The sequence below is a fragment of the Tympanuchus pallidicinctus genome, unplaced genomic scaffold, assembly GCF_026119805.1.
Source record: "Tympanuchus pallidicinctus isolate F22 unplaced genomic scaffold, pur_lepc_1.0 scaffold29, whole genome shotgun sequence".
NCBI classification, from domain to species: domain Eukaryota; kingdom Metazoa; phylum Chordata; class Aves; order Galliformes; family Phasianidae; genus Tympanuchus; species Tympanuchus pallidicinctus.
The window spans coordinates 2,337,785-2,362,712 of NW_026294746.1; the positions used below are offsets into that span (position 1 = coordinate 2,337,785).

Genomic DNA, 24,928 nt, shown 5'->3' on the forward strand with positions numbered 1-24,928 from the left:
AACATACAGTTTTTGTCTTTGTGAGGACAGGCCCTTAATGTGATTTTTTTATGGTGTATGAATGAAGTATATCTGAACAACTGAAGGAAAAAAAAAAAGCAGGAAAGCAGCTGAATGACTGGAAATTTCCTTCTCTCTCTCTCTCTCATCTTCCCTCCCGAGTGGTGAACCCAGTAGGGGTCTTTATTACATTTCAATTTGGTACCAAGAGTCAATAAAGCTTGAATTGCTGACTCACAAATGCCTTCCAGATTCCTACAACTTGAGCAGACAGGATTCTGGGCTCTCAGAAGCATATCATTATAAAGCACAGAAAGGCAAGAAAAAATGTAACTGAGCTGCAGGGGAAGGCTTAGGAAACAGAACAGAAATGACCCTAGACTTCTCCCCTTCCTAATCCTTCTATTTGGACTTCACATATGGTTACAATTAACAACAAAAATCTTTATTTATCACCCTTAAGCAGAGAGAAGCAGACAGAAGTGAAGTAAGTTTTATGCAGCAGACCATGTCTCGTGCCTTCTGCTTTGTCTTTAAGCAGAAGCCGTGTTTGAAAAGAAACAAATCTGCAAATATATATTTGTATTTTGCAGCCTCCTCTCTTTCTCCAGCCTTTTGCCAGGCACAAATCAGCCAGTGTGAGCACAGCTGAGTGGAACAGAGAGAGGGCAGGAGAGAACATCGTCCTTTCTTGCTATGGAGAAGTTTGGATACTGCACTCCTGCTGATCCCCACACTGCATTCTATTTCACACCCCACCTCTGAACAAAGCTGGAGAATAGGAGCACTGAAAAGTTTGGGTTTCCTGTCTGCCAAAAGGGTTAAGCTGTTTTGGAGAGGAAGAGAGGGTCGAAGGCTCCAAGGCAAACCTGATTGCTTCCCTGCTCAAGCCACTGAATCCACACAAGTAAAGGAGCAAATGACAGGTCCACCAAAGCTGTATTTTCACAGCTGCCTTTCTGTAGCACGCTTACCTCCCAGGCACAGCTCTCTGGAGAGATATTTGTGCTGGGTATGCAAGGAGAAATGTAATCACCATCAACAACAAATCTCAGCCTGTGAATGCTGAAAGCTTCATCTGGGGGCTCTCCCCCCAGCCCAGCAGGCATGCAGCTGATAATAGAGTCCACTACCAACTGCTGCCTCCATTTAAATATTTAAATTAAATATTCCATTTAAAGCCTACCCTAATTAATCTCCTTGCAGAGAGAATTTCTGAACTGCTGAACTTCTTCACAGGCAATTCAATAATGACCCCTTCACCTATGCATATGTCCCATCTCTGCACCATCCAGATGGCCTTTGAGCCTATAGACATCTGTTACCTTCCTCCACGGGTTCCTATATGCTCTAATCCATTAATACAACCCACGCTGATCTGCAAAAAAGATGCATTATTTACATTTAGTAATTGCTTGAATGGCAACCTGCCCTTTCAGAGGAAGGAAGGGAAAAAAAAGAGCCCCTACAAGAAGCAGGCCTTTCATCCAAGGAGCTCCCAAGGCTTTACTGCTGTTAATTCTGACCCTTACACCGTTGGCTGTCATCTATGGATTCCAATGGGGAACAACTGGGACAATTAGTTAAGCCATTTACCCATGGGTGCTCAGCTAAAAGGAGGAGATAAAGGAATCCAGGAGCTGTGTTCTCTTATGTCCTCAAAGTTCACAGGTCTCTGCTTCCTTCTTTAGGCCACACAGCATGCCAGCATTCTGCTTGGCAGGTTACAAACACCGGATCCTTGACTTAACACGTGCTGGAGGTGCCTCACTGAGACAGATCTCACTCATTTTCATGATGTCTTTACTTCTAGAGTCACAGTTGTTCCAGACAACCATATTTCTGGAGCAGCAACCAGAATCCCTGGGTGTTTCTCTATGCTTCTAATACTCTCCCTACCAGTAAAGCAGAGGAAAGCATTACTTGCATTTAGTAGGTCTGTGCTGCTAACAGGTTTTGTTCACTAAACACTTCCATATTTTGAATCCCACTGAAATTTCCACTGTTGTGTGCCAGAGCGATATGAATCCACGCTCCAGGTTTCTCTTATTACTCACAGCCCTGTTCTCTTTTCCCTCTGTACAAATGTTGGAGAGGCAAGATGAAGAACAGGCCTGTCAGTGCACACCGGCTATGTCTGGGAAGCAGAAATTCATCCATGTATCTCCCTGAAGTCTAAATAAAAAATGCTCAAGATGCTCAGCCACAAAAGACCCCTGCAGAGCAGCTGGGAGCTACAGAAGGAACCTGTCAAGTCAATTGTAGATGGATACATTCAAGAGAGAAATGTGCAGCAGGAGTTATTTTGGAAAGGTGTCTATTGCTCTTCCACAGCAGCTGGATTGCTTATTGGTGCTGTCATTGGAAGACACCTCCAATGGCATCAGATGCACAGACACAAGGGTTTGCATTGCACTGCTGGAGATGGTGCACAATTTGCAAAGTGCTGTGTTCTAATAAATAATAATGCAGGAGCTTCTGGTTGCAACCTTGCTGACTCAGTGGGCATTATGTCAACTGAAACTAATTAAGAATCTAACTCATTCCCAGAGAAAGAGAGAAAAGCTGTAGGAAGAAAAAGATGAGAAAGCAGCTTCTGCTGGAAAAGAGGGTTTTTAAAGCAACCTCTCAGGCTGCTAGAATGATTATCCAAACAGGTGATGAAGTTAACAGTTCTCTGGGTCAATTTTCCCTTTGCTCCTTGTATGGGGACTGTTGAGTCATGGCCTGAATCACTGATAGAGCACCTGAAGAAAGGACTGGGTCAGCCCTGGGAGCACAGGTGAAGGCAATTCAACGGTGTGATCAGAAGGGTTGGAGCCTGGCTGCACCTCACCTAAGCTTCATTTAAGGGCTGACTGCCATGGGGGAAGGATCTCTGGTTGGAGATCCCTCCCTTGTGGAGTTTTCCCTGCAGGCTTAGGTCTTCATAGATGGGTGAGTCCTTTTCTTTTGTAATACCATTCCATTCACGTCAGTTCCTTTGCTATTATCCTGTATTGCTCTTCTGCTGTGTTAATCTTTCTGATTGTAGCATTACTGTTTTGTTTTGTTTTGTTTTGTTTTTTTTCCTGGAGGAAGGAAGCTGTACCAAAGCTGTTTTGCATAGCACAGAGTTTATCTGTGTTCTCCTTCTCCCTCTTTTTCTTTCATGAGGAATAATACCTGGACTTAGCACAAAGCTACAGAGCTTCATGCAGGAAGATTAGTTTTAGACAGTTATCTAGCACAGTGGGAAACATGCTCAGGAGGTGGTTCAAACCAAATATGAAAGGGATCTTAATTCTGTAGATCCTACCAGGCCTTGCATTTGGTGCCTGGTAGCACAAATAAGAGCTATTTACTTCAGCAAAAGGTGCTACACGGGATTCTCATTTTCAGGAGGGATATTTGTAAGAATTCAGACTAGAGTGCAGAGTCTTACAGCACATACAAGCTTCTCCTTGTTGGAAGGAGCCAAGTCAGCAGTCTCAAACATCCCAATTTGGGAAAGCAAGGTCTGGAATTCTGGCTTGGACTCATCACTAGCAAGCTGGGCTTCCAAGTATTTCAAGACAGATTGTCTCCAAGAAGGAAAAGTTTTGTCTGCAAAGCTCATCCCCATCAAATACAAATTAAAAAGCTCCTTCAAATACCTGCATTTGTCACGGAGATAACACAAGTTTCTATTTCTTCCGTGCAGTTCCAAGGCTCTGCTATGTAGAGAACTGAGAACTACAGAACCATTCGTGTCCTCTATGATAGATGTGGTGACAAACGGCTGCAGGCAGGCTGCCTGCTCATCCACAGCTCTACCCTCTCACCTAGAGAGCTGCATGTCCTGCTCCCAAAGCAGCTCATTACATTTCTAAGGCCACCAGCTGTTGACACATGAAGTCTACACTTCACAGGTTATTTGCTTGCCTGTAACTGCAAACAAAACAGATGTCTGAACATAGGAAGAACGGAACAAGGATCTCATTACAGATTTAATCTTGCTCTTCCCTTCACTTGCCTTCCTGGCTTTGGAAATAAGTGTTACGAAGCTGCGCAGAAATGGAGGAAGGAAGATAAATTCCTACAGGCCCCAGAAGTTTCCTATTAAATCTGCTTTAAGACATCCCATGTGGTTCTAATAGATGCAGCCCTGCTCAGCAGTGCCCAGCATCAATACCACCACATGAAAGCAAAGCACATATCCCAGAACTGGCCAGCGAAATGCTGATACTGTGAAAAGACAACACCAAGCAAGTTTATCTCTTTCCTTCTCTTTGTCTTTTTTTTTTCTCTCCTTTCTTTCCCTTTAATCACCCATCCTACCCATTCCCTTCTTAAAACAAAGTTACTTGGATAATGCAAAACAACTGCTGGGCTCACCCAAAGTCCGGCGCCTGAGGCTGAGACACTGGATGGTTCAGAGCATTTTAGATAAATGAGATAGAAAGTCCTTTGGGGCTCTTCTTTCATGATTTGCACAATATTTATACACTTTCTCCACAATGGTCTCAGGCAAGAAGCCATACAAATACATCCTGAAAACTCCTCTTCAAGCCATAATTCATCGCACTTTCCTTCTGCAGGCTGCAGACAAAGCAAGGATACTCATCTTCACTCAGTCAACACAGGCATGACTGGAAATGCCTTGGCCATGCTCAGAGCTTTTGGGTGGCATATCTCAGCCCAATTCTTCTACCTGCCTACCAGCACCATTCCTAAAGCACTTAGACACTCAGTAAGGCATTTGTATGCTGCTGAATAGTCATGTTCTGAACAATCAGTGTAAAAAGAATATATGCTCTCTATAATATCCATAGCTAAAACAGTGTGAGCACAGAAATTTCATTTTAATGTCAATATGATTAGCAAAAACGTACCTCCAAATAATTCTGGACTCCAACCCCTGACTGCTTAGCTGAGGTTTGCATGACCCCACTGCAGAGGAAAGCAGATACAGCAGTTACTGAGACGTATCAAGACTGCATTTTCCACCCAATATCTTGACAGAGAACCCACCAGAAGTTACTTGGGGGCAATCATTGAACTGCTTGCTGCTGAGCGACCTTTTCATACAACTCACAGGGACGTGGCACTGGGAGAACAGACAAGAAAACAGCCACGAGAAACAAAATTCATCATTTAAATGCTACTCTGTGTACCAGCCCTTCTGGTGGAGGCTGGTGGGCTGGGAAGATGAAGCAATTTGCCCTGGATGAGAGTATGCAGGTAAAGCAGTTTCAAGCCCATCTGAAATGCCGTTTGCAGGATCCTTTATTGTGGGCACGTGGATGTGAAAGCTGCAAAGACCCAATTAGTGCTGAGCTTCTTTCCCTGCTCTGGGAGTCACAGCCGTTCACAAACAGCTCAGAAGTGCTGAGGGATGTCCTGAGGCCAAGCCTGGCCCACTTGTAACCACGCTGAATAACTGAGGCTGGAGCCCACAAGGAAACAAACCGTACCCTGAAAAATAAGCGTGGCTTTTGGCACGTGACGGTGTTATTCTGCAGAACCCTCGTGTCCATAGGCGTATTGGGGCTGCACAAGTTCTCCCACAGTCTCTTTGTCACGTAAACGAGCACAGCCACCTATGTGGGATGCTTAAGCCTGGGGAAAGCAGTGCAATGGAGCAGCTTCGCTCTGTCTCCAGCAATGCATCCGAGCCACTCAGAACCCAGAGAGCCAATGCAGCAAATAACACCACCGGCTGTGCTGCCGTCACCAGCCTGCCCTTCTCTCTGTTCTTTCCTGCCTTTTACCCAATTTCCGTGCTTCCTGTCCTACCCAACACCACAAAGCACAGCACACGACCTGTCCCTACCCCAAACCCTTACACGCACCCATTTTTACCTATTTCCTCCATGCAACCTCCCCGGGACCTAACAGCGCAGGGCCGACCTCTAACCGCACCTACCTATATTTAGTGCCCCAGTACTGAAAGAACACTAAGTATCGGGTTTGGGGAGAAACCATCTTTGCTGCGCTACGGGCTCGGAGGCGGAGCGGGGCCGGCTTCCCCTCAGCGGCCCTCCCAGCACCGCCCGCTTCCGCTGCGCGGCCATGGCTGCGCCGTGCGAGAAGGGCCGGAGGCGAGGGGCTGCCGCAGCCGAATCCGAGCTCCGTGGATTTCAGCTTTGGAAGGGAAGGCGACTCGCAGTCCCTGCTGCAACACCCCCGTGTCGTCGTCGGTGCTGGAGGAGCAAAGGGAAACGCGTTGATTTGATGGAAGCAGGTGGAAAAGAAGCCAGCAGAGGTCACCTTGCCCATTCTGCGCTGATGGGCTGAGCTGAGCCTTTCGTGTCCCTCAGAACCCTCTACCATTTTAATGTTCAGTCGTGTCAGGCTGCTACGTGCACACCATCCTTCCAAAGCACAGCAGACGAATCACAGAATGAGAGAATGCCCAGGGTTGGAACCCCTGCCCTCTGCAAACCCCCTGCCACACGCAGGGCCACCAACCTCCACATTTCACACCAGCCCAGGCTGCATAGGGCCCCATCCGACCTGGCCTTGAACACCTCCAGCGATGGACGGGGCATCCACAGCTCCTGTAGGCAGCTGTTCCAGCACCTTGCCACTCTCACAGCAAAGAATTTTCCCCTGATATCCAACCTAAATCTTCCCTCCCTCAGCTTAAAACCATTTCCCCTTGTCCTGCTGTTATCTACCCTTTCAAAGAGTTGACTCTTCTGCTTATAGGCTCCATTTAGGTACCGAAAGGTTGCAAATGGAGCAGGGGCTGAGTCCTCAGAGCCAGAGCCTGGCCCGGAGGCAGATCATAGCAGCAGTCAGTGTGGACGTGGCATGGAGCATCTTCCTCCCCCTGGGTTTGTCCTGGATCTGTCTGTGGCTGAAGTGATGCCTTGATATGCTGTGACATTGAGGCACCCCTGACCCTGGTGTTGCTGTGAGCTGTGGGTTTAGTTCAGGTGCTTGTTAAACAGAATGCATTTGGGTAGAGATTTACATCAGGGCACTTCTCAGTCTTAAATTCAGCGATTGGTGTGGTCTGTGCAGTTCTGCCTGTGGTCAGTGATTGGGTGGAGGATCCAAACGAAGCTCACTGTAATTAGTCTCATTTATCTGTGCCACATCACACTGCTGTGTCCGGTAGCAAATGTGATCTGTTCCCATGGTCCTGCAGGCCCAGATGTCCTTCCTTGAGTGATTACATTGGCTTCGGTGGAGTTACTGCAGATTTACTGCATGGCTGATGGCAGCAGCAAATCCACTGTGTACGGAAAATTAAAAACTAGATTAAGCAGTAACAGGATTGATGCCAATCCTTTTGACACTAATGGCAGGGAATTGCTGCGTGCCTCCTCTACAGGTCGATTTTTTTTTTCTTCTCAGCTGTGGCCACAACCCCGTGGCAACCCGAAGGTTGGGCTGTGCTTCCAGCTGCTGAATTAATGCAGAGACCTGAGGGGATGGTCAGGATCTGAATCATAGAATCACAGGATGGCTGGGGTTGGAAGGGGCCTTAAAGCCCACAATCCCAACCCCTGCTGTGGGCTGGATGCTGGAATGGACTCCATCCAGCCTGGGCTTGGCATCATCAGAGATGAGGCACTACGCCGCTCTGGGCAGCAGTGCCAGGGCCTCACTGCTCTCTCAGTAAACAATTTCTTCCTAACATCCAACCTCAATCTTTCCTCTTTCAGTTTAAAGCCATTCCCTATCTCTATCAAACCAGGCACCCAGGTGCTTTATCAAGCTCCCGTCGACTAACTAGAAGGCTCAGTGAGGTCTCAAAGCCTTGTGCGGGAAAACCGGGGGCACTCTCATTCTATAATAACTGGGAGCATCTGCAGTTGAGCTCCCCGCCCCGTGCCTCCAGCCGGTCCCTGCCCTGCCCTGCCCGCCGGGCGGTGGTGGGGGCGGGCGCAGCGCCGTGCCGTGCCGTGCCGCGCCTCGCTGCGCCGCCGCCGGGCGCTGCGCTTCCTCCGCTGAGCTCCGAACCGCGAGGATGACGGTGGAGTTTGAGGAGTGCATCAAGGATTCGCCCCGGTTCCGGTAAGCTCCGAGACCCCCCGCTCTGATGACAATAATAATAATAATAATAACAAGCGGAAGGGCTGCGTGGATAGGGGGAGAGGTGGGAAGCAGCTACCGGCCCCGTGCGGTGGGGATGCGGTGCCGGCAGCCCGCTCGGGACGTTCGGCTCAAGGCTCATCCCAACCCGCTCCATAGCGCGGGGGAACCGGCATCGTCTCCCGGAGCTGCTGGATGTGCTGCCACCGTTCCCGAAGCCCGTGCTCAGAAACACGGCGTTTTCCACTCGCTGGCATCGCCGTCTCTCGGAGGGTGGATTCTTTTTTTATTTAGCAGTATTGAAGGAATCCGAGCTCTGATAACAAAGACTCCGTCGTGGCTGTGCTGCTGTTGAAATCGGGCCTCTGAGCGCTGCTCGGGGCTGGTGAGGAGTCCCTGAGCCCGGTGCGGATGCTCGTTGTGCCTGCAGCACCACGGCTGGGTGTCTGGGTGCTGTGGGATGTCCTGGTGCTCGAATGGAAAGATTGGAGCTTCCACAGCTGGCGATCGCCTGCTGCATTCACACTGTGCTTGGATGGGGACAGAAGGAAGCAGACAATAGCCTGCAGGAGCAAGTTGGTTGGAAATACATGCAGGGGGACGGTTACCAAGGGGCTCTCCATCCCAGCAGGCATTTCTCATTGCTCCTCAAACGTTTTTGTTTATTAAATGGGATACTTTGCATTTTCCCCCACGTGTGTTTGGAAGGATTTTCTCAGAATAGAAGCTTGGTACAAAAGGCTGCAGTGGTCTGCTGTTGTGGCTGCTCTGAACGGTTGTCATGCTGTGTATGCATTCATGTGGCTGCGTACGGCTGCAGGTAACATAAAAACTCCAGGCAAGTGCACCCTGTGGGTGCTGCAGCCCAGGTCTGGGGATCCCCAGGGCTTTGGGGAGGGTCCTCCTCCACACCTTGCAGCTGTAATTGCATGGTGAGATCCTGCTCTTACTTGTTTCGGGGCTGTTTCTGGCTTGGCATGGGCAGCACCCCGTGAGACGATGGGCTGCTCCTATTTGCGTGCCTGGAATCACAGGAGTTTTTTATCAGGAAAAGTTAGATATGCAGGCAGGCGTGCAGAAAGTACAAACCTCCGTCCTTAAACCTCTGCTCACTCAGTATCAATTAGAATGTATTCTTTATTTTTTTTTTAACTGTCATTTTATCCTGTGGTGCTGCCGAGCATGTGAACTGCTTGGTGGCATCCATCCAGAGCAGTGACCTCACTGTCCAGATGTCTCCTTCCACATGGCAGTGACCCTTTTTCCCTCGGTGACGTCAAGATTGATGGAGATGTTTATTTATTTATTTTGCCTTTGGTGTGCGTGGGCTCCGGGCCAAGTTTCTTAGTATGCAGGCAGCATCATTCTGCTCTGTCTGCTCCATCTGTAAAAACAAAACAGCCCTCAGAGTACTGTGCTGGACCTTTATCAAAAGCCAGTTATTTAAGCAGGGAATTATGAACTATTTCCCCAATGGCTAGACGCAGTCTAGAGCAAGAGGTTGGGTGAGAGAAGTGAGCCTGGATGATTCAGGAGGGCTGATATGTATTAATGTAAGGGGAATTTGTGACCAAGTACTGACATCTGCAGGGTTGTGGTGAAACCAAAACTGAATGCTGTGTCATAAGTTCAGCGGTGAGCCCTGGAGAGAATCAAATCGTTTTCTGTCTGATATACAGAGGGAGAAAAACCAAAACCGATTGCATGAAGGCACACTGTATCAGGCATCCCATAATAAGGCAACCAAACTAGTCTACTTGAGCAATCAAATCCAATTACATGCCAAAGCACCCCGAATCAATACTCAATATGCAGTCAATCCGTCATTGCTTCCTGTTTCATAGGGCACAGTTGCTGACCCTTTTTCCCCTCCTTTTGATTTTTGTTACTTAAATACATTCAGATCTCTTGACTGGCAGATAAACCTTATTTCTGTTGGGCATCTTGTTGAGACACGTATCTTCTGCTTCAGTAAACAAATGCTAATTACCTTGTAAGACCAGTTTTAGCACATTTGAATGCAACCCCAGTGGATGTTGTGGCTTTCATCTCCCTGCCTGCCATGGGAGCCTCCTGTTGGGCCAGCAGCAGCCTGGGAAATCTAGGAACACATTTCTGCTGGTCCTACTCAGAGATCCAGGTGCACTTGGCACCAAGGGACAGATGGGGACATCATCAACTATCGTCTGTGTGAGGAGCAATCAGGAGGACAAGGGCAGAGGAGGAACAAGTTGCTGGGGCTGGTTGCAGAACTTTGTGAGCCATAGAAAACCCCAAATGCCTCTGTGGTAAATCCCACGAGGGAGGGAAGTAAGCGGTTGTTTCCTTAACTAGCACTGCTGTTGCTCTTAACTAACCTCGTTAATCAGGCTGTGAGCTCAGGGTTCCCAGCAGGCTGAGCCACCTCTGATGCTTGTAGCTCTCATGGCCAGGGAAACTCAGGCATGGAATTGCAGCTCCAAGAGAGATGCAAGAAAGCAGTTGTCATCTGCCAGAGGAAAAGGACGTGAAAAGACAAGGATGTTCAGGAAATGTTGTCTCCCTCAACAGTAAAGTGTTTCAAACAGAATGGGAAGGAATAAAAACACTCAACTCCAACTGATCTTGCTAAGTCTGCTAACAGATTGAATCGGACAAGTTTAAAGCGCGCATAACAACTTCAGATGAGTCCATGCTGCTTGAGCATGTGTTAGAGAGAAAGATCTTCAGTGCCTTGTGTGACTTTTGGCTATTGTCACCCGGCTCTGAACACCACTGCCATGCAGTCTGATGTAAGCCAAACTTATTAGCTGAAGTTACTTGAAAGCAAAAGTAAATTATACCCAGAATGGCAAAAGCAAAACTCTTCATTTGTTTAACTAAATCCATTTAACAAAAAGAGCATATGCATTGATTTGAAGCTTACACAAGGCTTCTTATGTAAGCAAGATCCTTGCTACTGATGGTGGTTGCGGGAAGATATGCCCACACAGAGAGCTTCGCTTTGAATCAATGCCTAATGACTACCATTACCATCGCTTGCTGGTTTAGTTGCACGAGTGAGAAGATGTTATCACAAAAGCAGCACGATGCTATCTGTATCAATCATAATTCCTGCCTTTATTTATTCTACTTCTCATCTCTTTATCACTGCGCTTCCAAAGTCACAGGGGCTGAGGTATGCGAAGGAGGAGTCAAAGCAGAGATGTCACAGTGAGTTTCTTCCTCTCACCCCAGCTGTGAGATGCTCTTCATGCTGCAGCAATCCATCCTGTCCATCCAGTTCCAAGATACCCGTACCTTTCTCAGGTGCTTCACGCATGCACTGAGGCTTCCTTTCCTCTTCTGGCTCACAGCCTCACCTACTCTGCATCATTGTGAAGTGAGCCCAAGGCTAATGCAGAGCCAGATCAGGCAGGTTGGACTTGGGCATGTTTTATGGTGGGGTCCATCCCCAAGTGGCTTGTCCCACACGTGATTTTGTCACCATATGTGCTTGTGCCATACCAAGGCCATGGCTATGACAGCACCACCCAAAGAGGTTTTCTGTGCTGCATTTCAGCTGCTCTTGTGTCAGGCTCACAGCAGATCATAGCAGGACCCTCGTGTGGTGCAGGCTTTTTTGCTCTGTGGGTGGTAACACAGAAGCATATGGAATGAGCATTCCTTTAATTGCATTTCCCTGTCATCAAAGGTGCCACGGGAATCCTGAAATATGATTCTATGATTCTAAATGCTTAGGAAAAGCTGCAGTCCAGCTTGTGTTACCATGGGCACGTCTGAAGGTATTTCTTCAATGGAAGTCAAGGAAAATCCCCTGGTATTAGAGACTGCCTGGATGAGAAGTCAACTGAGATCTCTGGCTTGGCACTGATGGTGGGATTTGATGCCAAATTTTTTGGCAAGTGGTTTCCTGAGGAATTTTGAACTGTGAACTGCATGAGCAGAGTGTCCCGAAGAGCCGGGGATCTGAAGCTAAAGCCCCACAAAGCCATCTCCATGTTCCAAGTCAGTAAGGGACTGTTTGTTGTGGTTGCCAAGACAAAACTGGCCAGATGCAGAAGCTGTGATTTAGCAGTGGATGGTATTAAACTCAGATATGAGATCTTTCAGGCTGCTTGTGAGAGAGAGCTCTTCAGTTCCATGATGTAGCACACTGACAGGGGTAATTTTGTTGTTTCATAATTTGGCCAATTGACTTTGTTACCGTAATAATGTTCTTGTAGCATGCTTTGTTGTGTAACTGCATGTACCTTGTAAGAAACATTTGCAAACTGAAGTGTTTCTGGTTGTCTGACAGATCAGTATGGGAGTTCAGCAGCTGCTCCTCTCCATGTCCTTTGCTTGCTGGAATGTACATGCCTCCATAGAGATGGAAGTCACCTCTGCAGGCGTGGATAGACTTCTGACATGCTTCCCTCTCCCTCACAATCCTGGTTGCCTTGAGATAAGTGTAAGGAAAGAGCTCTTCAGTCCTAACGATTTAGCAGGAGGTGAGCTCTGGACTGTGTTTCCTCAGAGCTTTCCAGAGGGCAACCACAAGGAACCCTAGGCCTTGTTCTTTTGGGAAGGCCAGAAGCCACTGAGAAAGCCTAGATCAGGGTTTTGCAAGTTGCTAGTTGTAGCTGTAACAAGGAATTAAGAGGGTTGCAAGTTAGTTGACGGAGCTTGCTAAAAGGAGAAAACACAAAAGAGCAATAAGCCTGTGGTAGAAGAGGATAATTAGACCCAGAGAGATGCTGATGCTGGCTTTTCTGCGCTATTGAAATGCTCTGTGGAAGAGTCAGCCATTTGCTTTGGGCTCTGCCACATGCCTTGCTAATGGTGCTCTGCTGCTTGTCCTGGTTCCATGTGTTGTACTTGGATCCCAGTCCTGGTCCTCGAAGGACTGCTGCTGGGCCAAGGGAGCACATTGTCTGTGTCACCAGGGTCATGGCCACCATCAGCCCAGTGCAAAAGTTGCACTGTCAGTAGGGCACTGCAGCTCTGAGCTATCATCACTGGATAAGGAATAAAACGCTGTCTTATCTGCTCATGCACTGATCAAGGCACTGTAAATTCTTCTGCAACTCTTCAGTTAGTGATATCATGCTGGGGTATCTTGCAAGTCTGTTTCTTCACTTAACCAGTGTCTTCTGATTTGTGGGGGTGCATATTCTATGCAACATCTCTACTCTTTCTCATCTCTTGTCAAGACAAACTTGCTGAAATGGCCATCCCCATAAAGCCTCAACTCTGAGCCTCCTAACTGCCCTGTCTCTTTAAAGCTTGCCTTCATAACACTGAAACTTCAGCTAAAGTATTAATTTTTTGCAGCAGGAAAGCCAGTGCAACTGTGAGGTTTTCTGGCTTCCTAAGCACTGGCTTTGCTGCAAAAAGCAAGCAACTGCTCGTTTTGTAGCTCTGGTTGTTCAGGATAAAGAAAAGAGCTCTAAAAACAGACTTCCAGTCCATGTTTGGTTGAATTTTGGGGACAGTCGTCATGTTTCCTTGGAGCCAAGAGTGCTTGCTAGCTTGCAGTTCACCACTGTCAGGTGATCAGGTCTGTATTCTGATTTCAGACACTAACAGTGATTCCTGGCTGCTGTTTCCCAAGTGTTTGCTACACACACAACTCCACCCTTAACAAATGTGCTGCTTGTCTTCTGTAAAGCTTGGTTTAAATGTGGGGGTGGAGGGAAGTAAAAAGGAAGGTAAAAGAGAAGGCAGATTCAGCTCTCTGCTAACACAATGCAGTGCAGACATTTCCTGTGTGGAAAGGAAGAGGAAACGAGCAGAATTTGCTTCCTCTTTGACCAGCAATTGCAGACTTGGAGAGGGAGGAGCAGGCCTCCTGGCCAGCACAGAAAGTTGGGGTTTGTGCCTGCCAGGAGCTTTCTAATTGTTTCTTCCTCTTCTCTGAGGCATTGTTGAGCCTGCCCTGTTAAGATCCTGGAAGGAAGGCATGGAACTGGAGCTACAGCACCGTCTGTGTGTTGGAGCTCCAGGGAGCTTGGTGTCCCAGGCCAAGGGGTTGGAGGCCCTGGGAGCTGTGTGTACCTTCTAGGAGATGCATTGCATCCCTACCCCAGAGGACAGAGAGCAGAGCTGGGTTCCTGGATAGTTATTCCTGTGCAAAGAGTCTTCCTGTTTGTTTCTGAACCTGAAAGCTGCCTGGAACCGATAACCCCAAACCTATTTTGCAATGGCTGCAAGGGAGGTGCTGGATGGTGGAGCAACTGGCTCTGCCACTCATCCCATGTGTATGCACACAGCCTGGGCGTGCATGCATCTGCCCTGACGAACCAGGTGAGACAGCAGCAGCACAGGTCACAGAAGCAGTGAGTAAGCAGCACGTGTTGCTGCAGGAGCTCATTGCTGCTCATTGCTGCTCTGAGCCGCTCCTCCCAGAGGAGAAAATAAGGCCACAGGTAATGGCCCTACTCAAGCCTAGTGGCAAAACGTTCCGGTCTTTTCACTCAGTGGGATACATGTTTAAGTTTACCGGTGAAGGTTTGTTTTAAAACAGCACATCTAGGGATTCTGTTGTTTTTGCATGTTGTTGTCTCTTTTGCAAGGAAAGGAATTCAGCACAGAGCTTGATTTATAGGAAGGGAGAAAGGACCAGGAAAGAAGCAATGGAAAGGTTGTGTGTGTTCTCAACAGCTTATGTCAAGCCACTGGACACAAGGCCAGCCAGCCTCAGTAAGATCCATTTACAGCAGCGTGCCCACACACGTACTGCATTCTTGTCTTGCTTTTGTTATCTACAAAGCTGTTCACTTTGCTTGTATGTGAGGTCTCTTCAGGGGGCAGAGAGCATTCTGTTGCTCTGATTGAGTTAAGCATCACTTATTTCTGGGGAATAACACACACAGACAGTGACTGGGAGTGGAAATAGATTGGATATAGCATGGGCCGTGTGGTAGGGAATGGCTCAAAAGGGAAGCAGTAGATTCATTACAGTGGATTAAAGCAGTGATGTCAGAACTCATGGGTGGCACATCGCAGAGTGAAGTGCTCATTCATTCCTTAAATAAGCAGAAAGTGGCACAGCCTAAACAGATTATATAATATCAGAGAGTGAGATAATCCCTCCCCTGCATACCCAGTCTGCTTCATCACACTGTAGCGAGGCTTAATGGTTTCCATGCTGTTTATTAATAGAAACAGCATGTGTGAACACGTGTGTGAATGTATATGTGCACATGCAGCTCTTCCAGGGGCTGGATACATCTGTCTTTTGATGAGGAAAGAAGATAGCTTGTGGGAATGAAATGTATGACCTACACACACATGCATTCAGATGCACACAAATACAAATACATAACTTGTAGTCCTTTCTCAGCATCCGAGCAGCTGTGCCAGTCTTTATTTAACACAGCAGACTGACATGTGGCTCTGTCTGCTGAATCTCCCCATGTCGGGCTGACAATGCAGTATACAGCATGGGGACACTTACAGATATATATAGCTGCTGTAAAGCGGATCTCCATGAGCACAGGGAGCAGCTGAAGGAGATGTATCAGTTCTCCCAAGACAAAGCAAGGTTATGTTGTGCAAGTACGTGGACTTGTGGCTTGACCAGAGGCTGTTTTTTGCTCATACACATGAGAAGAATACCAGCTTAACATCGCCATGATCCCACTGCATTCACTGTGCTGTGGTGATGCTGGAGTCTCAGTAACTACTTGGAGAACAAGGCAGTTTGAGCCTGGCAGTTGTTCTTGCTCCATTCCAGCATCAGTGAAACAATGCTTTTTCCCACAGCTTGCTTTCTTCCCGGAATATCACCCCTTTGTCCTCTCTGCTAAACCCAGTTTTTGGCAGGAAGGCTGAATTTGTCCCCACCCTGTAAACCTCGCCCCAGGATGTAGGAAATGGCCACAAAGATAGCGCTGACATAGCAGGAGGCCCCTTCCCCTTTCCTGTCCCACTCCTCTTCCCACACCCTTCCCTGCTTTCCCTGCTTGCAGGCTTGCCCTTCAGATGGGGCACTTTGCAAGGAAGCAGCTACCTGAGAGCTGAAGGATGAGGAGACAGCAAGCTGGCATTTAGGAAGGCTGCTGCCTTCAGTGCTCTATGAGCAAAATGAAAGAGGTTCAGCTGGATGGAGTTAAGGAGTTTGGAGTCATGGAAGTCTCTGACTCATCTGAACTTGGAGATAACGCAGGAAACTATGGGCCAATGGCAGGCTGGTTGACAGGACTGCATAGCTCCATGCTGATGGATCCTATATGCTGATGGATGGGAAGTGACTTCTCTCAGAATTCAAACTGCTATCGTCTCTGGGCTCATCCTTAATCTTTCTTTACTTGTGTTTACTAGAGTCATTCCTGGTTTAATACTGCAGCCTGGGTTAGAGGCACCAGTGCAGTCAGGACATATGGAGGTGGATTCAGTGCAGAAAGCAGAGCATCCCACGATAGAGCTGAAAGAAGATTTAAAACATAAACTGCAGAAGTGACAGTAAAATAGCAGTTCCTGTTTGGTACAGTGGAAATAGGAGTTATCTGCAAAGGTGCCTGACCTCTCCCCATAATTACTGTGCTCTATGCTTCTCTTTTACCTGCACTTCTGAACTCTGTAGGATGAGGTGTGCAAGATGCCAAGAAATCAAGAAGAGCTTGGGGTTTCCAGCTGGTTTAACCACAGTGGGAAGGGATGGAGGATGCATACGTGGGAGTCCCTCAGGGTTGCACGCTGTTGTTCTGACCCTTGACTTAGTGCTTCAATTCTTTTTCTGCTGCTGAGGCTTGGGTACTACAATGCCAACTTTGTTCCCCCTTGCTTGGACCACATCAGCCAGCACAGAGAACCTATTAATTTTTGCTCTAGGCAGCACTGCTTCCTATTTCCTGCCCAGTAATTCCCTCCACCCCCAGCGTTTTGGCTTTTTGTGTGGGCTTGGGAATTTCCTCCTTGACCCAAGGCCCACCATCTCATCTCCAGAGCATGGCCCAAGACAATATTAGGGATGACCAGCACAGCAAGGTTCTTTCTACAAGGATAATTTACTAGCTGAAGTGTGCTGGACATGTGATTGTCCATCATATGGGGCAACAGAGAGCAGATAAGCGATCTGTGGCTGCTAAAAGTCGTGCTATCAAGAGACATCTGGCAAATCTTTCGGGGTGCAGCGAAGGGTGAGGGCTCTCCTGTGCTGCCCCAGTCGGTCAGCACTTCCAGCACTGCTGCAGCCAGAGGGCAAGACCTCGCTGCGTTTGGCAGGCAGCAGCACAGGAAAAGCCTTTCAGATGAAAGACAAAAGGAGCAGAGAGGTTGGGAAGCTCCATTCGGAGCCAAGGCCCAGGGAGGGGAGGAGGGGGGGAAGAAACAAGGAGTTTTCAGTGCTGAAAGATGCCTGCTGGAGGAGAGTGGTTTGAGCTGAACTGTGGACGAGGGGAAGTCTCAGCAAAGCCTTCTGAATCTCCTCCAGCCCTGTTGGTAAATGGATGCTGCTGGGTTCACTTAGGGGGAAGAAAGAATTGTTTGATACTAGTTTATTGATAAATCCATTTTGCTTTTAAAAGAAAGCTAACACGCTGTCTAAGTAGAGGCATGCCCACATAACGTTTCTTTTTTCAGCTGAGGAAAGAATATTCCTGTATGGGGTCATAGCTTTGTAGTTTCCATTTTGCTGCTGCAAAACCTTAATCCATTTAATTGAGTCTCGCAGCTGTGTCATCTTCTGCAAAACAAGTACTCAGATCAGAAAGGAAGGTAAAGGATCCATTCAGTTTGACAATACAAATTATTAGCTATCAGCATGAATAGTGCTTGCTCTGATGAGCAAGAATAACAAAGCTTAAAAACAAAGCCCATCTGGTAGCTGCCACAGAGCAATTTCCATCTCCAGATTCTGCTGTGGCTGGGGTGTTTCTCCTTACATTCATGCATCTGCAGGACTCTTCAACAGCTAAGAATGAGGGAGGATGCTGCAGAGTGGGTTTGGAGTGGCCACTGAAGAAGCACTGTTCCTCTACTTGGCCACCTCTTACACACAGCTTTGCAGTCCTAATCGTCCTTGGGGTTTGCACCTGTCATGCATGGTGGAAACTGGCCAAGGAGTGCTCAGCTCCTTTGAAAATGAACAGAATGTTGTAGTGAGAGCTTAATGTAGTTTGGATGCCTTGCTTGGAAATGAAAGTTGGCAAGTTGTGCAATAGAGTCTGCTGGGTCTGAGCTGGAAGTCATTTGTTTGTTGTTATAAGAGAGTGAGAGGAACATGCTTACCTGTTTTGATGCATAGCCTCCTTTGTAACCTACACAGGTTTGGGATGGAATTGTGCAGTAATTAAGTTATTGAGCTGCCATGGCAGCCAGATGTTCTCTCCTCCTGAACATGTCATCGTTAGTTTCTTTGCTAATTCATGAGCACCACTGCACATGGTGCACATGGCTGCTCTGTGGAACGTTCCACGTGGAGAACCCATCACTGAAATGACTTCTGATGAACTGAACCATGGGCAGCAATAGGAAACAGTTTGCTGTGATGTCTGTCAGGATTTTCTCCCCCCAGGCTGTAATGGTGAGTGGTGGAAAGTAAACTGCTGCCTGCATGGCATTTCCTCTGCCTTGTGCATCCATTCTCGACTGCAGGCCTATGGTCAGACAGTGAGCATCCAGATGCTGGGGGTGCTGTCTCCTTGAACGTTTGGCTGTGGGTTACAGAAGAGAAGCTGAGGGGGAAACATATTATGAGATACATTACATAAGGAATGCATTAAAGGAGCTAAGGGAAGATTTCATCTTTAAGCCATTAAATCCTAGAGTAATTTAGGTTGGAAGAGACCTCTGGAGGTCACCCAATCTAGTGCCCTTCTTAGAGCAGGTCCAGCCAGATCGTGTTGCTTAGTGCCTTGATTCTAGAGGAGCTCAGACTGTAGCTGCCAGAGAGCAGAGAGGGAGAATTCGCTGAATGGAAGACTGTTCAGTAAACTCAAATACCTCACTGCTTTTTAACAGGCCTTTATATCATTTGAACATAACTGAGAATACTAGAAGTCTGTAATTGTGTAAATATAGCATAGTGCATAGAAGCCATATCTCTTGAAGAGAGTTGTCAGTTTTTGCTAAACATTAATGTACTAATTTGGAGTCAGCAGAGCACCACGCAACCAAAGCGTGAAGTTGTATTCATCTTGCTTCAAAACTGTCTAAACATACACCTCCAGCCACTCTGCTGGGGGAGAGGAGCCATAAACTGACATTTAGCATGCTTCAGACAAAGAATGGCATATTTCTGTAGCTGTGAAGAGCAAAATGTGCAAAACACTATGAGCACTATTACCTAAACTGGAGCTTGGCTGTGTTCGGGCACTGAACCTCTTCGCCCATGAGAAGACACACTGGAAGCTCTTCTAGGGTTTGTGTTTCCACACCTAACCAAACAGAGCACCAAATACCACAGAAACATCTTGCATAAATGTAAATCCAGAGAGGGCTTCAGCAACAGAAGGTTGGCAACAGAACTGCAGTAAAACAAGGCAGTCATCATTTTGCTTGCACGTTAGCATGTCAGCGATTGGATTCAGTGCTTTGTGTTGGGTAATGACACGCTGCCATTCTGTAACGTCCTGATTAAACAGATCCACACCACTGAATAACCGTCCTGTGAACTAATTAAGGTACAATTTCTCCCTTTTTTTTTAACAAATGAAGACACAGATTGAAAGGCAGTTTACGATGCCTATTCAGCATGAGCATATCATGTTAATGGGAACAACTGTTTATGCTAGTGGGACTAAATGTGTTATCCTCAGGTCCTTTACAGCCTGCCCAAGTTCATGGAGAGCCACACTGCATCAAGTCACCCCATTTTCCACCCTAGAATGAAGCCATTCTCTGCTATAGTTGCACTGAGCATAGCAATGCATGAAGGATCACAGCTTAGTATTGTTTAAATGTGATGTTACCAGAAAACTACATGGAAGATTGTACAAGTTAAATGAGGGCTCAGCTCTGACTCTCTGCCGTGTTTATTTGAGAGTAAGATTTATGTTCAGCAGGAAGCAAAATCAGGAATTTGGGATGTTGAGACTGCATGGTTTTCAAGTGCAGGACTGCACAGAGCTTGCAGGGAACTGTCGCTGTCTGAGCTTCCCGTCTGGCTCTGATGGGAACTGCTGCTCCCACATCCCCCAGCACCCAGACACTGATTTCAGTTCGCACACCAGTGAAAAGAGAACTGAGCCATGTGGTTTTCACGTCTCGATGTACTTTATCTGCTTGGAGGTTCTTGTAGGACTCTGGAACCCTGCTGAGATCGTCTGCTTTCACCTGCAGAGCAGGGAGCTGAAGGCACGTGCTGGCTGTGTGAGTGTGCTCTGTGCAAAGTGCTGATACCCAAACCCCATCCTGCAGTGCCTCCCTGCACTGCCTGTCAGGACTCAGAGGAGCATGGAGCTGAGCTGGCTGGCTGCTTGTAGTCCTTCAGCAGGAAAGGAGCCCAAGCTAATAGCTCTGATGACAAGTTCAAGTGTTTGAGCAGACGATGGGCTCAAAAAAGAAAAATATTTTTTTCAGTGAAGCCTTTGGAAACAAAGCAAAACCAAATGAGAATGAAGGAGGGACACGAGGACCCTGCGTCTCATCATCATTTGAGTTTTACTTACATCAGCAGAGCTTCTGCTTCCTCACCTCTGTTTTTTACTGCAGAAAACTCTCTCCTGCTTCCAGGAGCAAAAAGCATTGGCGTGACCTTTCACATCTGCATCATGCTCATTGCCATCTGCAGAGAGATTTCAGTCAAGATTAGAAATACAGCTTATTCCATTATCCTGGAACAAAAATAGAAGACTCGAGCCACTGAAAACAGCTCCATTTTCTCCATTAAGCAATTGGTGCTGTTTATCCCAAAGACACGAGGTTTAATGATGAGCAAAATCCCCTCTGCGCTCCTTAGTTCACATGAGTGGCAGAAAATGAATTGCTATTTACAAAACATTGCATGAACCTCAGATAAGGTTATAAAAGCAATTCGGTTCAAGTTGTGGCTTAAATGAGTGGCTTGTATAAGGTGTTTTCATCTTTTTTTTCCCCTCACTTCTCCAAGACCCAGCTTAGATCTCAGGCTGAGCCAGCAGCGTCCCCAGGGAGAGGATCTGCAGGGCTCATGCTGTGCATACAGGCTGCTCTATGGTGCACCAAAAGGGAATGGTCTTGTGTACAGCAGGGATCTGAGAGCAGAATGGCTGTGAGGAAACAGTTAAAAAGAACAGGTAGCAGAAAGCACTGCTGCTCCAGTGAGCAGAAGTAGATCAGACTGGAGCACAGAATTAGCATCACACTTACTATAAATAGATTTATCTGGGCCAGAGGAAATCTCGGCCATTTTGACCAGAACCACGAGTCACCTTTAAATGAAGCAGATCCTCCTGCTAAGAGATGCTTCAGCCTGATCCAGAACCAAGGGCTGGTGGGAAGAAAGCAGAGCAGGTCCTATCACAGAGCCAGGGGCACCTTCCATGCCATTCACTTCCCATGACCTGGCTGCAGACCAGCTTGATGGCACTGAGGATGCAGAGCTAAACTGAACCGACCACAGCTTCCTGTGTTGTCCAAACTCCCAGCCAACTGAGAGCTGCACAGGATGACATTTGGTTTAACCCTCTCCTGCTAAATGTTGTTTTTTAAATTATTGTTATTTGATTATAGAAGAGGCGAGGGAAGGATTGGAAAGAAATGAAGAATATAGACGTGTGTGTGTGTGTATTCCCTGAAAGAAGGGAAGAGCTTTAGGTGCCATGACCCCAAATTTCCCCCCAGTCTCATTGGAACAAGACCTCTCCCAGCCAGGTGGAGCTGTGGGTTAATGCTCACTTTGTGGCTGCTTTGACAGGTTCCCCTTTCCCCAGCCTCACAGCCCATCCTGGTGTTTGTCCTTTTGCAAGTTCTTTCTGGATGTTATGCTTTCCTTCTGATTTATGGTTTCCTGTGGGCTCGGAGGAATGTGAGGCAGAAGCAGCGTTTTGCTTTGTCACTTCTGAGCAGAAAGGGAAACAGAGATTAGCAGCAACAGCTTGGGGTTTTGTGGAGGTTTGCAGACTGACGACAAAGCTTTCAGGAGGAGCAGAGCTGCCCTGTGATGGGGTAGGGGCTGGCTGTCTTGCTTGGACACTGGGAGTGCACAGAGCTGGCTGGAATCATTGCAGTGTTTGAAAAAAGCCATTGTCCCTACTGAGCAAGAGCACAGACCCAGGTCTATGCTATCAAACACAAAGAGCAGCCATCTATTTCTCACTCCAGATGATTTTTATTTTAGATAGTCTGAACGCACAGAAACCCTCCACAGAATGGAGCAAAGGCCTCAGTTAAGAGTTGGCAAGCAAGCAATGTGAACCTTCCCTTCTGCAGATCTGAGAATAAACTGCTCCCTGCACAAAGGGAGCCTTAGAAATGCAAAGATAAAGAACACAGAAACAAGGATACTGAGTGTTATTACTGCCTATCCTCTAGGAGCATGTGGTGTTTTTGTAGTGCTTTTGGATCATCCCAGTGTCTGGGGTGGAGACGAAGCCCTCTTGGAGTGTGAGCTGGGAGATGGGCTGAGTTGGGATGTGGTGGGCTGGGATGCAAACTGCCCGGTTATAGGTTCAGAGCTGGGATGAAGGCTGAATGGAGTTGGTTGGTTGGTTGGTGTGTCACAGTCACCAGGTTTCAGGAGGTTTCTCACTGTTGTTTTCCAAGTCAGGCTTGTGTGATCTCAGTGATTGAGAATCCAGGGCTGTGGCTTGGCCTTGACTCAGCCTCAAATGAAAGCCAGGCACTCCTCCCCATGTGAACTCCATCTCCTTGGCCTGTTTCTGGCCACAGAACCCTACATTCCCCCCATTGTGCCTCCCCATCTGTCAGACCTGTTGTATTCTCCCTGCCTTTTGGGCTGGTGTGTGGAACACTTCCAAATGGTGATCTTGTTAGGCTGCTCCACAAGCTGTCTGTGGGTCAGGGACTTTGAACACAGCCTTCCTGCTATCACAGGCCACAAACTCTTCCCTCGCTGCCATTCTCCAAGCAAAGTACAGCTCTGAATGGTGCCAAATCACCGTGGCTGTTGGAACAGCATCCTTGACCTGGCAGATGGTTGGCTAACCATCACTACTGGATGCCTGTGATGGCTGGTTAGTGCTACAGGTGGGACTGACAGTTCTTCCCATCTTTTCTCATGCTGTCTTATATTCTTTCTTAAAGACCAAAATCCAGATGTACTCAGCACAATGCGGACAGGGAATGGGTTTCTTCCCAGCATTGCCTGAACCACTTCACCACGCTGTGTGTACGTGCTTATTGTTGGGTCCGTTACATACCAGGCTTGAGAACATCTGGCTTTCTTCCCAAATTCCAGTCTGGTGGCAATGCATACGACTTCCAACTTGCTTTTGTTGATTATCTTTCATTTTTTAACAGAGGTTTGAGGTATATTTCTCCAGCAGGCAGTGCAGACTGTGAGAGATTAGGAGGATCAATTCTGTTTTTGGCTTTTGTGTTGAACTTCATTGGGTCACATTACTGCTCCCATGCCTCACTTTCCTTCCCTTGCTATTTTCCTATTTGCTTAAACTCACTGGATGTCTGATGGTCTCTTTCTATAAGACTGTATAATTCAGGTTCATGGGGGTCTCAGTCTGCATGAGGAATGCAGTTGCTACAGCAATGCCAACATCAGCATCCTTTTCTTGCCTCACTGTTCAGTGGGTGTGTCATCTGTGTGTATTTTGTAAGCATTAACTAGTAGCCAAAATGAGTGCAGAAAAAACGTAGCCCTTGGCTTGACGAGTCATGTAAAGATATTAATAACCGCAAACACAAAGGAAATGATTAAGGAATAGGCAGTGCTCCTAATTGAATGCTTCTTCCCCATTCATGGGAGGAAGGGTGTGAAATCTTTCTTGTACTTGCCAGCTCTTATTACAGGAATCAGTCATTAGCCCCATTTGTGCGACAAGTTAGTCTGCAGAGCCCTGCCAGCACACAGGGCAGAGCTGGACTTTCTTTGGGGCCGTGTGAGGAGCTGGGAGTGCAGCTCTGCAGGAGGTTCTGCCGTTTTTTTCCTCCAGTTTTTCATTTCAGAAACAAAAAGGGCTGAAAAATTGATCCAAGGCTGTGCCACTGCAGCTTACGGTGTGCTGTGTTAACTCTTGGCCCTGTTGATGGCATAAAGCAATCTGACCGTGCTGTTCTTCGATGTGTGATCTCTCCTATGCAGCTCTGAGCAGGAGAACCTCTGTCCCAGGGAAAGGAAGCAGCTGTTAGCACATCAGTGATGTCCAGTGCTTTTCTGAAGGTTCTGCAGCCTTTTGGCAGCTTGGAACATCTCCGAATGATCCAGATCGTGTAAATAAGGGCTAACAGAGTTCTTCCTATGGTCCTTTGTCAGATAGGGATGTCAAAGCTAGCTAGATGTGGAGGATTTTGCACTGAAGGAGAGTAAAACCTTCTGCCAACGTGGTGCAGAGTATCGTATCTCACCGGTTGTCCTTTCAGACATGTATCTGTAAGGGTGGAAGGGATGCACCTGGCTGCACCAAATGACCTTCGGCTTTTGGTCATGCAGGTCTGTCTGACACAAAGGTCAGCGTGTTTGAAGAATGTGAGAACTTAAACCAAATTAAACAGCATAGGACCAAAGGAGAACATTTTAAAATTTGCGCTGGTATATCGGTGTAACTCCCAGGGGTTTCTGCAGTGGTAATTAAACACCAGGCCAGATGTTGGTTGTGGAAATGTGCTGAATGTATGTTTTGGGCTTGTACAAATGTGAGCATTTAGGCTGGTGGGGGTGGAAGTGAATGTCCGAAAAGAGAGGCAGAACATTCACAAAAACAAGTCTCATTCAGTCCTGAGTTTGCTTTGTGATTTCCTTGTGAATCAGGGAAGAAAAAGAGAGTGGGAGGAGGGGAGAGAAAAGATATTCAGAACCCAGTCCAAAAGCAACCCCACACCCCCAGGCAATATCTCTTGT

General features: G+C 47.4%; 2 protein-coding genes across 9 annotated transcripts in view; one reads left to right on the forward strand and one right to left on the reverse strand.

Moving 5' to 3' along the window:
• Positions 1 to 6,155, reverse strand: part of PUSL1 (pseudouridine synthase like 1) — a 30,401-nt gene extending 24,246 nt beyond the window's left edge. Inside the window, exons 1-2 of one of the 4 annotated variants that reach the window (XR_008208792.1) lie at positions 5,888 to 6,155; positions 4,854 to 4,911 (exon numbers count right to left, since the gene is read on the reverse strand). Coding sequence is in view for 3 of the 4 variants with exons in the window: in XM_052692020.1 (XP_052547980.1) it covers positions 4,854 to 4,911; positions 5,888 to 5,946 (117 nt within the window). In the remaining variant the exon portion in view is untranslated. Of the gene's footprint in view, positions 1 to 4,853; positions 5,437 to 5,823 lie in introns of all 4 variants that reach the window. The other 3 variants (XM_052692020.1, XM_052692021.1, XM_052692022.1) reach the window with 3 other exon arrangements.
• Positions 2,905 to 24,928, forward strand: part of ACAP3 (ArfGAP with coiled-coil, ankyrin repeat and PH domains 3) — a 71,081-nt gene continuing 49,057 nt past the window's right edge. For 4 of the 5 annotated variants that reach the window (XM_052692004.1, XM_052692007.1, XM_052692008.1 and 1 more), the window contains exon 1: positions 7,857 to 7,989. In XM_052692004.1, the coding sequence (XP_052547964.1) occupies positions 7,943 to 7,989 (47 nt within the window). In that variant the 5' untranslated portion in view covers positions 7,857 to 7,942. Of the gene's footprint in view, positions 2,938 to 7,856; positions 7,990 to 24,928 lie in introns of those variants that run through there. The other variant, XM_052692009.1, reaches the window with a different exon arrangement.